Here is a 14499-nt window from a genome sequence, read left to right as displayed (position 1 = left end):
CTGTCAGAATGTTAGTGATTATGTGGCTCTATACCCACACCATTTCCTAATCCAAACAGATGTTTCTTGATCTATTATTAAAAACATTATCTTCCATTTGAAGGCAATTTATATTTTCAGGTCAGTTGTGCAGAACTTTTTCTTCAACAACTAACCAAATTCTCTCAATTTTTTATGATTTAGCTCACATTTTCTGTAAAAAACTTCAGTCTATTCAATTCAGAGAATTTACTTTGCTGGAGAGTTTTGGCATCTATTGTCCAAAACAACTCTTTTTAAATTCATTCTTACTGCTCCTAAACATTTCTATAAGATGTTGGCTATTGTAATCTCTCCAACATCTTAAAAGTCCATGTTACCAGAAGTGTTAATTGGGCTCAATAGCTTCTTTAACTTTTGGGGTAACTGAAGTTCAACTTTATCTTATAATTACATAATACTAAATATGTGTCATTTATATACGCTCAAATATTAAATAAAATATTTTTATGCCCATTTTTCTTCAAAACTAGGATTAATACTATTACCATTGGTACCAGGTAAAATCTAGCTATCTCTCTGAGGAGCTTTAACCTTATGCTAGATACATTAATGACAGCTTAAGACTATAAAATAAACCCACTACTTATCAGCCAGGAATGAACCAAACTCTATTCTTGGTATATAAACAAAAATGATATTTTTTTGGTTCTGAGCATATATAAAGTGCTGCTGATTAACAGGGATGAACAATAAGCAATTTTATGATATGTAAGAAATGATCCTACTAAAGGGAGAATATTTTCCTTGCTTTCTTCCTTTAAACATAACTTGAAATAACTAATATAAAATTTGATTTAAATGTATCAATAAATAAGATCACTATATAATGAAATTTATGTAATCTCACATTAGCTAGTGTCATTACTATTACTATAACTGCCACCACTGCTGTCACTTCTACCAGGCAGTATTTAATGACCACCTGTTATGTGCTGCTATGTGCTAGACATTATGATAAGCTTACATGTGATATCCTCTGGGAAAATATTTATCAGCCAGTGACCAACACTTCCATACTTCTTGTGCAGAGGAGACAGAGGTCTTCACAGTGAAATTTTAGAAAATACATATACCTGGTCCATTAGTAACAATGTAGATAAATGTTTTCTACCAAATACTATTAAACTGTGAGCAAAAGAAAAAAAGTGTTGTTTTGAATCACTGCAATTGGGAGATGTTTGTATGCTAGCACAGCCTAGTCAAACTTGAGTAATTTTAGTGTTCAAACATCATTTTTTCTTGTTGTACATCTTCTTTGTCATGTTACGTCATGCTGAACCTGAGGCTAGATTAAAAACAATTCACCTCCAATTAGGAGATAATTGAACTTGCACTCTACATGCAGTTGAAAGAATAATCAAGCTTCTAAAATTGTCATGAGAGAGCATCAGTTTTGCCACCAGCAATAAAATGTAATATCATGTGCACACAAATACACATGCACAGTTGCAAACACACACAAAGAGTAGATGCTCAATGTTTATACAATGTACGGATGTATATAAAAAATATGAATCTCTTTGAAAAACACTGAATATTATCAGAAAATTCAACCACAAATTGCCTGTGACCCATGGGCTTGACCAAGAGCTTCCCTGAGATATCTAAAATTGCAAAGAAACAACTTAATGCACTTGTTCCCCCCATAGGGTTGTCAGTGTTATTTTTGTGATCTACTAAATCATCAGAAAGCAGTATTTCCAGACCATATTATCAAAACTCCCTGCTGAAAAGCCTTGGATAAATTGTGATTTAATGTTGTAACTTCAGCTTTTATTGAGGGTCAGTGTAAGAAATGCTCATTTGAACATTTCAGTCTCTTATTGATTCTTTGATTAAGACATTGTCCATCATGTTACCAATTGTTAATCAAATAATGATATTATATAAAAAATATTTAAAGTATGATATCTTTTCACTCATATACACCTATGCTATCTCTCATCAAACAATGATTACTATTTACTAGAATTAATTGCTACTTTTCAGTTTAATTTACTGACCTAGAGCCACAGTCTTAAGTTTGTATACTTCAAAAAATTCTCAGGATGTGATTTTTAACTTTAGTTTCTAATTTTGATATTTTTCTTGATTTCTGAAATGTACATATTATCTGAAGCTAGAAGAATACAAACTTAATTTGTAATGTAAACATTATATGGTATTATTTTTGCTTGTCTTTTCTTTCTAACTGAACTCCTAGAGAACAGAAAACTTGTTTACTCATCTCTGCATTGTTATTTCAGGGCTGGAAAAATGAGAATAAATATGTGTTAGTGTGGAATGACACAAGGAGCAGAAACTAAAGCCTGTGTTCACATTTTCACTCCATCACTTACTAACCATGTGACATTTGGCAAGTCATATTCATTTATTAGCCTTTGTTTTCTTGTCAACAAAATACCATGAGTTTACTGGTAGCACTGTTGAGAGGATAAAATAATATATATGAGCGTGTCAATAAGAGAGGAGTATTCACCAAATTCAGCAAATTCTCCTGTCATCTCTTTTCCATCTATGAAGTAAGTGACAGTAAAGGACACAGGATAGTATCATTTGTCTCTTTAGGAGGTACCCATGAAAAGAGCCTGAGAGAAAGTTGTGCATGTGATATACTAAGTCTCTTTTAAGGAGAAGAGGAAAGAAGAAAGGAGCCTGGGAGAGGGGCTACAGCCAAATAAGGGAATCATTAATCTCAGCCAGAGATGGCCAGATGCTATAGGGGGCTGGAAAATTGCAGAAAAGTTGATAAGATCTGGAGGCAACTAGTGCAACCTTTTGTATCCTTTTGTCAGTCAGTCACTTGTTACAGGCTGCCAGGGCATGCAGGGGTGATAGGGCTTAACAGCACAGACACATTGGCTCCTGTTTAGGCTGGAGGCAATTATCCAGAGAAAGGAGCATATATGTGATGTTAGCAGCCAGCACTCCACAGCAGATGGAAGATAGGTGAATTGCCAGGTAAGGGAAGGTGTCGCCAGCATCATAGAGTCCAGGGATGTTATTAACAATTTACAATGTACAGGACAGTCTCACCAACAAGGAAATAGCTAGACCCCAAATGTCAAGAGTGCCAAGAATTAGAAATTCTTGAAAGCATTAAAAAAAATCAATACTTCATATCTGTTACTACCAATTATTGATTTACTATTCATATGATTTGGACTTTACAAATCATTATGAGGGAAGCATGGAGTGGCATCAATTTTGCAAAGAAACACACACATACACACAGTCACCCTCACACACCCTCACACACACTCATGCACCCTCACACGCTCACAGGAGCTTTCTCCCCATGACCTTTGCTAGTGTACCTTATATTACACAATAACAAGCATAAATGCAGTATGGAGTCAGAATTGCAACGATGACTTTGCAATTGTTACCAAGGCCAGTTTGTGCCCTTTTCCTTCTTCCTTCAGTTCTGCCTTTATCCCTGTCTTAATGTATTTTAATGCCAGCACCTTACTGTTATACAATATTTAGCAACTTGATTTTTGCTTTCTTCTCCTTTTCTCCCATGCCCCTTTCTCTCTGGCTTCCAACCAAGCCCATGAGCATCAGGATGTCTGCATCCAGCTCTGCTCTTTTCTTCTGCTGCACTTTGCCTAATGGGGGAATTGGCTCCATTCTGCAATTGTCAAATACATCTTGCTCAATTTCACGGCTCCTCCTTTACCTCTGGCTTTGAAGTTTTATATAGTTCAGGTTGCTTAGCACATGAGAGACATAATTAATCCCCTCTCTTTTGCTCTAAGCAATGGTAACAAGCTAATTTTTTTCTTTAATCTTAAAATTCATCTGATATATTTCTTTGAATAATATAGGATTTTTAACACAAAACAAGAATATAGCAATTATAATACAAGTAAACTTGGCCATGGAAATGTTCATATTAGATTTGTACTTTTTTCCTTTCCCCTCCATTTCTTTCCTTCTCATAGCCACCATTTTGTGTGTATGACTCATCCAGATGTTTAATTTTTGTCTATCTCTGTAACAAAATATGATATTAAAGTCTCATTAAAGTCGTGTCAAATCAATCCTAAAATCATAAACAATATTTTTGTTTTTATATATACATATTTTTATATATACATATCACCTTTCTCTACATTTGCAATTAGCAGGTAACTCCTGTAGCTTCTGATTTCATTCTCACTGCCACAGATTAAGCAAAGTTGTCACCCTACACTTTTAAAACAAATCAAAACAAAATGATACTGCCTTCTATCTCGTGACATAATTGGCCGATTGGTACCAAGAGGGTGTTTTGTATAGAAACTGGGAAGAGAAAAGAATAACAGGAGAGAGTAAGATGAGAAATTCTAGAAAAAGCAATCATAAAATTCATCTGGAAAAACAACAGACCCAGAACAGCCAAAGCAATCCTTAGTAAGAAGAGTGAAGCAGGTGGCATCACTAGCAGACCTTATACTTTAGAAATTTTGACTTGGAAGGAACCACAAAACGCATTCTATCCTAAACCTTAGATTATACATATATGAAGAAACAGACCAAAAGACATTCATCTACATTTACCAAGGTCTCCTATCTTGGAGTCCAGATGTGTTCCTGTCATCTCCTGTGAGCTCCTCATTTTGAGACTGTTTTCTAGTCAGTTGTTCTTAAGAATTCAGATTCATTATACCATCACTATTATCAATTAATACTTGCTTTAGTCAGTGCTTCCCCACATCTTTCAATTAGAAGTATTCCTTAGCCACCATGGCAGCTGGGTGTCTTAATATAGCCTCCACTCACCCTAAACTCACTGAGAGGTCAGAAGGGATTATATTCACTGACAATGGGTAAAGAAAACAGAAACCTAGATTCTTGTCCCGATTCTTCCAATAAGTACTTTTGTGGACTGAAGCAAGTCATTAACGTCCCTGACCTATTTCATTGTGTGTAAAATTAATTTGAGATAGTTATAAATAGTTTTTAAGGCTCCTTTCAAGCACTGCACAATCAACATTCTCAAGAAAATTTAATTCATTATATCAGTTTACTTATCCAACCAGAGAAATTTTTAGTTGTTTTATTACTTTGCAATACAAAAAGAAAGCAACATCCCTCCATGCATATTTTGTTTTGAAATTATGTTTTCTGATTGACAAGGGTCTTTTTAATTCCATATGTCTCCTACTTGGTGTTACAAAATTAACTATACAAACAACAGAACACTTCATAGAATTAAATAAGCCAGTTAAAAAAAATTAAAAACTTCAGTCTTTTTTTTTGTTTTCTCTTCCTCCTCAGTCCTTTTTCCTTCATTTCTTTTGATCCCTGCCCCCAAACTTCTATTTCATATTTATCCCCCTCTCCTTCTTTTTATCTATAAATATTTTATTTAATTTTCAAAACATTTTGTTTAGTTTTCTCAATTTTTTGATGCCTACAAATGATTATACTACTTTCAGAAAGCTCATTAACGAATTCCCTTAATACCTTAATGTAGTAAGCACATTAACCTACTAAGTTATTCTGTAAGTACTTGATTGCCTGAGTTCTATAGGCCCTAGAGGCTCTTTTGGTCAAGAGCTGTGTTATTGCTATTCCCTATAATTTCTAATTGATGCACACTGCTCCTTGATTTCTGCTAAAGCTGAGTTGCAGCTTCTTGGCAAATTTTCAATTGTGCTGATCTTTTCCTCCTACTAATTGGTTTCATTTATTTATCTAATTTTTAAAATTGTGGCCTTGGCATACCTACCTAAGGGTATTAGAGTACAATTAAACACATTAAAGTAAGTCTACAAAACCTAGTGATTATGTAATTAATCAATTTTTAAGGATTATAAAAAATTTGCATCACATTCGGGGAAAGGGTAATTTTAAGAGTTTAGAGCCATCCATTATTTCCTTTTTTTCCTCCTGAATTTTCTTTTTCATATATACAAGATAGAATATAATGATGTTTATTTCTTTAAGGCAAGCTCCCTTTCACAAAGTATAATTTTTTTTCTATTGGGCATGGTGTATAAGGACAATAGATAAACAACTGATGAAGAATTTATGAGAATGCCTTTAGGAAATCAGGTATATTTTAAATTTCATATAGTTACACTTTTGTTCTACTCATTTAGGACATTCACAATCAAGATGGTTATGGAGACTGAACTATAGCAATATGTTTAATTTGTCAATTTGTGTTTCTCTGCCATTTTAATTAAAATTTTACTTTTTCTTTGAGAGAAGACAGAACTCAGAAGGTCACAATGCCTTTATTTCCTTGGACAAACTGAAGCTGAGACAGATTTTATGAAGGGCTATGTCATGGAATTTGGCTCTGGCAGAATAATGTCCAGCATATAGTGTCTCTATTCACCGTCTCAAACCATTGGTGCTAACTTAGGTTATTTCTACTTATAAGCAAGTGTTGAAAAGTGATTGAAGATATGGATGTCTTTGTTTTATTGGGAAAATGAAAGTTTGAAAGAACACTCAAGTCTTAACAAAAAAAAACTACTCCTCCTTTTTTATCAAAGTATGAGATCTAGTAGCAATAAGTTTTTAAACTTTCCATTCATCTGTCTTTAAATGTGATTAAATCTTAATCCATCTTTATTCTAGCTCAGGAAAAAAAGCTCTTTTTTACCAAATGTAATATTTCTACCTCTTCCATCCCCACCCCCTCACACTTGCTTAACACTTCATTCCATCAATTATAGTCCCAATTTTTCATAGATTCATTCTCTTCTGGTGTTTCAGACTCATTGCCTAAAAATATCTCAATCTCTGCTGTCTTAAAAAGTATGTAAATAAAAATGATTTTTTTTAAACAGCTATTTCACCCCTGTGACTTAAAGACCCTACCAGAACAACTGTAGAGAAGGAAAAATTTATTTGAAAGCTCACGGTTTCAGAGATCTCAGTCCATAGACTGCCAGCTCCATTCCTCTGGGCTTGAGATGTGGCAGAATAATATGGCAGAAAAGTGCAACAGAGGGAACTAGTTCACTTGATGATTAGGAAGAAGAGAAATACAGATCTCTACTTGCTGGATACAAATATATAACCTGAAGCCATGCCCCAAATGGACCACCTCCTCTAGCCACCCACTATCTGCCTTCAGTTACCATGCAATTAATCACAGCAGGTGATTAATTCACAGATTGGGTTAAAGCTCTCATAACCCAGTCATTCTTCTCTGAACCTTCTTGTATGATCTCACACATGAGCTTTTGGGGAACACCTCACGTCCAAACCATAACAATGCTACACCTCCCCCAAATGATACGGCTTTTAGCAATTCTATCTGCCTGGACCATCAAGTTCATCTCTAACTTTCTCTCACTCCCCTCTGCTTAAAACTCTATGTTTTTCTATGCTACCATGTTTTTTTCTGTCACTGCTTACTTAGTACTCAATTCACTATGGTATAATTTTTTCCTTTACTGTATTGCTGTCAATTACATTGGAAAAGATACTAAGATAACTTCTAAACTGAGTTATCTACACCATTTGTAGTCATTGACTACTACTGCACCTTCAATCACACACACACACACACACACACAAATGTATTCAAGAACTTGATTGTCTCTAGGGGAATATGCATTAAAAAGCAGATAAGTACAATATGAGTGAGTACTACTACAATTCTGGTCATTACTTGATACAGTTAGTTGCCACTCAATATTCATTTCGTTTCATAGAAACAAAATTTTGATTACATTGAGGAAAGCATTGTGTCCAAGCAGTGTTTTATTTATTAAAACAAATAAACAAAAATATCCACGTTTTGCAGCACTCCTTGCAGTTAGGTATATAGCTTATGACTAAGCTGTAGACAATAGTATGTTAGAGAATGCATTTGAAATGGAATTCCCAGAAGGCCCTTTAAAATGATGCAAGGAATGTTTGCTTCTGTTCCTCTTTGTTCTTACTGTCTGGAATATAAAAGGCATTAATAGAACTAGAGAAGCCACATTTTTTACCTTGATAATAATGAAAGCTAGAAGGCAGAAACACAAAGGTGCCTATGTCCCTGATGGTTTTGTAGCTGCCATAACAATCCTGGCAGTGCTCAGACTTATCTCTATGAAGACAGTCAACTCACTATTTGTTTAAATTGCCAAATCAAGTCTCTATATCTGAGAAAGCTATATGAAATCACTTTATAGAAATAAAACATTGCTCTTGATATCTCAGTTTTTTAAAAAAATCTTATCCAGTATAATCTTACTGAATGGTTCCATCTATTTCTCTTTCACCTCTTTCCAGAGTTCTAGAAAAATATATATAATTCCTGAATCTTTCTCTTTGGATGTTGATGAGTTACCTAAATTCAACTAACAAGTGTGTTTCCTTACCTCTCCTAATCTGGTCATCCTTCCATATGTAGGTTTTAGTAGTGATGTCACTGTTGATGAAGTAAGCTATCAAAGCCCAAAACCTTAGTATACTAAGTCTTAATTTTTCATATTTCTTCTCCATAAATACCCAATAGATCATTGGCCCTCACACTTCATCCTTAGAATTTTTTCTTGTATGGATACATTTCTTGTTATGATCACCAAGATTGCCTAAATCCAGGTTCTTACTTGGACATTTTTTGTTTGTTTGTTTTTTCTAAATAGGCCTCTACCCTCCAGCCCCTCATTTCTCCAATCCATCACCACCTTATCAAAAACAGTTAATTTCCAAATACATAGATCTATTTATGACCCTTCTCAAAATTACAAAAAAAAAAAAATCAATTGTCTCTAGTGTGAAGGTAAATGTTAGAAAAGATCCTTTTTGAACATCCCCATTTCCTTTACAGCTTCTGCTGGGTCACTGAGCCTCACCATACTCTTGACAATACAAGCAAAAGTGTCTTCAGTCACATCACACTGATTGTCACTTGCATAACACTACACATCATTTTTATTTCTTTTTATCTTGTTCGGCCCTTCTGCTTTGAATTCTTCTCCTTTTCTTTTCTCATAACTACACATTTGTTTTTCTCCTTATTCACCCAGGCCTAATTTAGAATCAAGCCACTTATAGAGCTTTTTCTAGCATACTCTACACCATTTATTAAGCTTCTTCTAGCATACTCCACACCATTAATTATTCCCTTTCCAGTTAAACTATGTGCATTTGTACATACTGCTATTTTATAGTTTATTACATTGTTCTGGAATTAATTTTGTATGCTTAGGAATATTTTATGTTTCTTAATTTTGTATGTATTTAAACATTGTAGACAAAGGCACTACGTACTCATCTTTGCATCCTTCAGATGTTTTAGTATGCTTGGCCCACAAAGGGTACTCAATCCATAGTAAAAGATTGGAACTAACTACACTTTGCTTTCCTTACAGGTAAGACATGTATGTATAGGGCAAGTGCTTCCAGTATAGATGTAAGAATGACTGGAAAATAATTTAAATTAAATACTTTCAAATTCTTTTACATTATGAATTCATGTTCTTTATCCTAAACCCTAACACTCCAGACCCAGAATATATTCTGCCCATTCGTTTCAGGAATGTATCTCATTCGCATTTACTTCTTTTAAATAAAATGTATTTACTAAAGGCATTGATTCATGAATCTGATCTTGAAATGCGAACTTTATTTAGTGAACTTTGAATAGTTTGCAGTTTTGAATACCAAATTTCCGAACTTCTTAATGAGTTTCTCCACTTTAAAAATTATGCTTAGTACTTTACAAGAGATCTCATATAAAAATAAATTAGATCTTCACAATTTAAAGATGAAGGGGGGGAGAGACAAGAACTCAGGGTCACTGAGGAAATAAAGTAAGGGTACGTGGACACACATAAATGAAATGTATGTTTAAAGTTTCTAGGATCTACCTATGAACAGATTCAGTGAAGACTGTGAAAAGAGACATGCTCTTTTTGCAGATTTATTTTTTCTAATGGAAAATTGTGGGCAAAATAATGACAAATAGCTCTGCATTTGCAATGCTATGCTTCCTTAAATATAATGACTCAGCTTTTAAATCGTAAATTGTAGATTCTAAATTGCTCCTGCCTCATCTATCTGTAAAATATGTAAAGTTCATGAATTTGAATCATCATACCAAATAGGAATACAAAAATGTATCTGTACTTCTAGAGAAGAATATATTTTACTGGGATAATTAACAGTAATATATTTTAACATTTATATAAAATCTGGCCTTCTATCAAAATTTTTTTGTAAGCTTATGTTTAGAAAACACAAGAGAGTGGCAGATATTAAGAAAATAATATTTATATTTTCCTAAAACTACTGGGTTTTAAAATTAAAAAAAATATATTGGTGCATTATTATTATACATAAAGTGAGATTCCTTATGCCATATTCATTCATGCATATAATATTAAACATTACTAAGGATGGTGTGTGAAAATGAAAAAAATCAAAATAAGACAGACATTTGTCTCCAAATAAATATATATTTTTAACATATTTAAAGTAGTATAATGTAAAATGAGAAGTTAAGACTGGATGCCTTATAGTTCAAAATGTAGATACAATGAAGTTTAATATATGTGTGTATACATATATGTATTACATATATATTTATATTTATTTATCTGCATTTGCAATGCTATTCCTCCTTTTATATACTGAGTCAACTTCTTTTTTCAAACTCCCCTACCCCCATTTTTATGATAGTAGGGATTTAATGTGGGGGTGCTTTACACTGAGCTACATCTCTAGCCCTTTTTAAATGCTTTTTATTTTGAGACAGGGTCTTGCTAAGTTGCTTAGGGCCTTACTAAGGCTGGCTTTGAATTTGCAGTCCTCCTATCTCAGCCTCCTGAGTCACTGGGATTACAGGCATGTATCACTATACCCAGTTTAATATTTTTTGTTCTCAAGTCTATTTTATCTGTTGTTGAAATAGTCACTCCAAATATCTATAGAGACAGAATGTAGATTAGTGGTTGCATAGAAGCTTCAGGATAGGAATGTGTGTTGTTCAGGGCAGTGGAATGACTACCAATGGATATGGGGTTTCTTCCTCACACACACTTGGTACAGGGGATTGAATCCAGTCCAGTGGGGCTATAACACTGAACCGCATGTTGAGAATTTTTATTTTTTATTTTGAGACAGGGTCTCACTAAATTGCTTAGGGCCTCACTAAGTTGCTGAGGATGACTTTGAACTTGCCATCCTCCTGCCTCAGGCTTCTGAGTCACTGGTATTACAGGCATGTGCACCACTGTGCCAGCTAATGAACCAATTTTCAAATCATAAATTGTAAATTTTAAATAACTCATGTCTAATATTTTATCTGTAAAATATGTTGTATATATATATATATATATATTCCCAGTATATATGTAAATTTTACATATATATATATATATATATATATATATATATAGTTCATGACTTATGATGATTTGACTTACAATTTTTTTAACTTTCAGATAATAGGAAAGTGATATAATCAAAATTTGTTCTGATCTTTTCTTGGATCACAATGTGTGGTTACATCTTGGAAACTAGGCTACCAATCAGCCGCATGATCATGATTATGAAGGAATAACTGATACTTTACAATGTATTATGTTAGCATCATTTTCTGGATACAGGTATATTCAATAAGTTACAAGATATATTCAACACATTATTACAAAATAGGCTTTGTGTTAGATGACTTTGCTCAACTGCAGACTATTATAAGTATTCTGAGCATGTTTAAGGTAAATTAGGTTAAGCTATGATATTCAGTAGGATAGATGTTTTAAATTCATTTTAGCTCAGGATATTTTCAGTTTACAATGGGTTGATCAGAATAGAATCCCATAATTCAAGAAGCACCTGAAATGCATACCCACAGGGATTGTATTTATATTTGGATGCATTTATATAGGTCTTTATATATGTATTGTATTTGTATCTATACACATATATTTCTGTTTACATGATTTATGACTACTTGAAATATGTCATTCTCCTTTGAAAAATCGATGGGCACCAGTATTACACAGATTATATATCTAAATTTGTTTTTGTAAAATTTGCATATGAGGGAAATTAATATTTATAAGATAGAAAGCAATCCCACAATATAATTTCCACTTTGACTTGTGCTCTTCAGGTTCTCCATAGATATAAGATTGTTCACCTTAGCAGAGAAAGCACAGACCTTTGAAGATAAACTCCAGATCTGCCATTACTAGCATTGTCTTGGGGAAGCTCTTTAACCTTTCTGAATTTCATTTTTTCATATATTAAAGAAAACAAAACAAGCAAATAAAATATCTGTCTGGCATACTATTGTGAAGATTGAGATAAAATACAGGCAAGAGACAGTGAGGATTAATTTTCTTCCTTCTACCCTTGATGATGGTCTTTTTGCTTATGTTTTTGCAGTTAGATTCTATTCAAGAACATTAATTCCTTGAGAAAAAGTTCAATGCCAGGATGTAGAGACCTTAAACGTCACAAATTTATAAGTACATTGCTGTAATTTTTAAAAATTTGTTCTCAGGAATGTAAGTTCTTAGAATGTTCATACCGTTTCATTTTAACTTATATTTATAATCTTCCTCCATGTCCTTTCCAAAGTCACTGATAACTGAATCTAATATAGATATCAAATATTATTTTATTACCATACCTGCTCTAGATAAAAGATTCACTGTTATTGAGAGATGAAGAGAAAAGTTAGATTTTATTTCTACCACAGTAATTTAAAAGCAGGTTCAAACTCAAAGCCATCAAAGAATTTACACAAGCTCCTCTAAATCTGTTTTATCATACTCCACTTCTAAAAGTAAATCCAGAAATTTTCTAAAAATCTCAAGCCCTTAATTTCCATATGATAGAAATGAACATGTGAAAAATGGATATCAATTAATAGCAATAAAGTAATCATGGTATTGATTTGCAGCCCCACATTGATTTTTATAAAGATTACAGTATTTAATCAGAATTGCATCTGTACCCTCTCTGAAGTCTGAAAACTGTGCTCTAACTTACCATGCATTTCTCATTCTAGTGGTTTATAAAATCTGATTTATTCTTTAATTTCTGAAGTAAATAAAAATAAGTTGTTGCTACCTATTAGTTTAGTTACATGTACTTTTATACAAACTCTGACAGTTTGTTCTAATGTGAGTTTATCTAACAGGTTTGGTGGTGTTAGCAGGGGTGTAGGTGCTCTGTTTCAAGCACCTTCCACCTGTGAAGGAGCACGTGCCCCTCAGTACTCACAGCTGACATGATGAGTTCTCCCCCCAGGTTCTGGATCTCAGCTTTAACTTGGCTGCAGATTTTCAGTTGATGGGAATAGAATTTTATTTGTTCCAGATAGGCCAGCAGGTCCTGTTTGCATGATGGATCTGGACACTAAATATGCATCAGAGATAAAACAGAGATAGCAAAACATAGATGAAAGTGAGTGAATATAGTCATTAAAAATACCTTACAAGGAAGAAGCTTTCTTTTCAGTGAACGCCATCCACTTCTCAGGTTACTCCCATGTAGATTCTGATGTGCTTCTGTTTACTCATTTTTTGACCTTCATTACTACTTGAGCAAAATAAATGTTAAAGAAATTCTAAGATATAAAAAGAAAATGCCTTTACTATATGACAAGATGAGAACCCTTCAGATTATATGTTTAGGTAAACGGGAAAGAAATATTTAAAATGCAGTCATTCTCTTCATCTAGGATTACCATTAGACTACTCTTTGGGGTCTAGAGTTCCACATTGTCTGTGTTGTGTTATTTATGTGGAAATAAATAAATACTACAATGAAATAAATTATGCTCTATTTACTTTCAGCATCAAGCATTCTTAGCTATTAATAGACAAAGGAAATAATTTCTACCTTAAAAACAGCTGTGACCTAACTAAAGCCAAGAAACAGCAAATATTTTTTTCAAAATATATTAAATTTCTTTACAACAAACAGCTTCCCACACTGTGTTATCTTCTTAAGAAACTCTTGGAAAACAGTTTGAGCTTTATCAGAATATGGTAAATATCTTGGGTTAAGGTTTAGTCTTTGTGCTCTTCTTCCTATGCAGTGATTATACATTTTTAAAAATGTTTCCTAAATTAATTCCACTTTTAATAAATTTTCATAAGATCATAGAAATGTAGACCATGATTTATATGTAAAGATATTCACTGTCACAGTACTTAACAATAGCAAAATTTAGAAATAACCTAATGTCCTAAATAATGGAAATACTAAATTCATATGCATTTCTGTATAATGTGAGGTTATGTAGTCTCAAGAAATATTTTCAAAGGGTGTGGGGTCATGTTTTTGGAAGGTAGAAAAATCAATATTTAAAATTTTACATAACATTTAAATCAAATTGTATGAAAAGAATGTGGTTTCAAAACATACTAAAAAGAAACATGAAAATAATAATAAACAAGATATGCAATTTTATGTGTTTTGTATATCTTGAATATATATTATTTCTATAATTATAAGATGTTATAAAAATTTTCTTTCTAATGACCTAAATTG

At 33.0% G+C, this 14499-nt stretch overlaps 1 protein-coding gene across 1 annotated transcript in view; it reads right to left on the bottom strand.

Annotated features, from left to right (window-relative positions):
• Positions 1-14499, bottom strand: part of Ctnna3 (catenin alpha 3) — a 1639810-nt gene that overhangs the window by 37175 nt on the left and 1588136 nt on the right. Inside the window, exon 17 of the mRNA XM_078041358.1 lies at positions 13225-13359. Coding sequence (XP_077897484.1) covers positions 13225-13359 — 135 coding nt within the window. The remainder of the gene's footprint in view (positions 1-13224; positions 13360-14499) is intronic.

Source organism: Ictidomys tridecemlineatus, chromosome 1, assembly GCF_052094955.1.
Source record: "Ictidomys tridecemlineatus isolate mIctTri1 chromosome 1, mIctTri1.hap1, whole genome shotgun sequence".
Taxonomy (NCBI): Eukaryota; Metazoa; Chordata; class Mammalia; order Rodentia; family Sciuridae; genus Ictidomys; species Ictidomys tridecemlineatus.
Note: the sequence above shows the minus strand (reverse complement) of the source record. Positions and strands in the feature narration are given on the sequence as shown.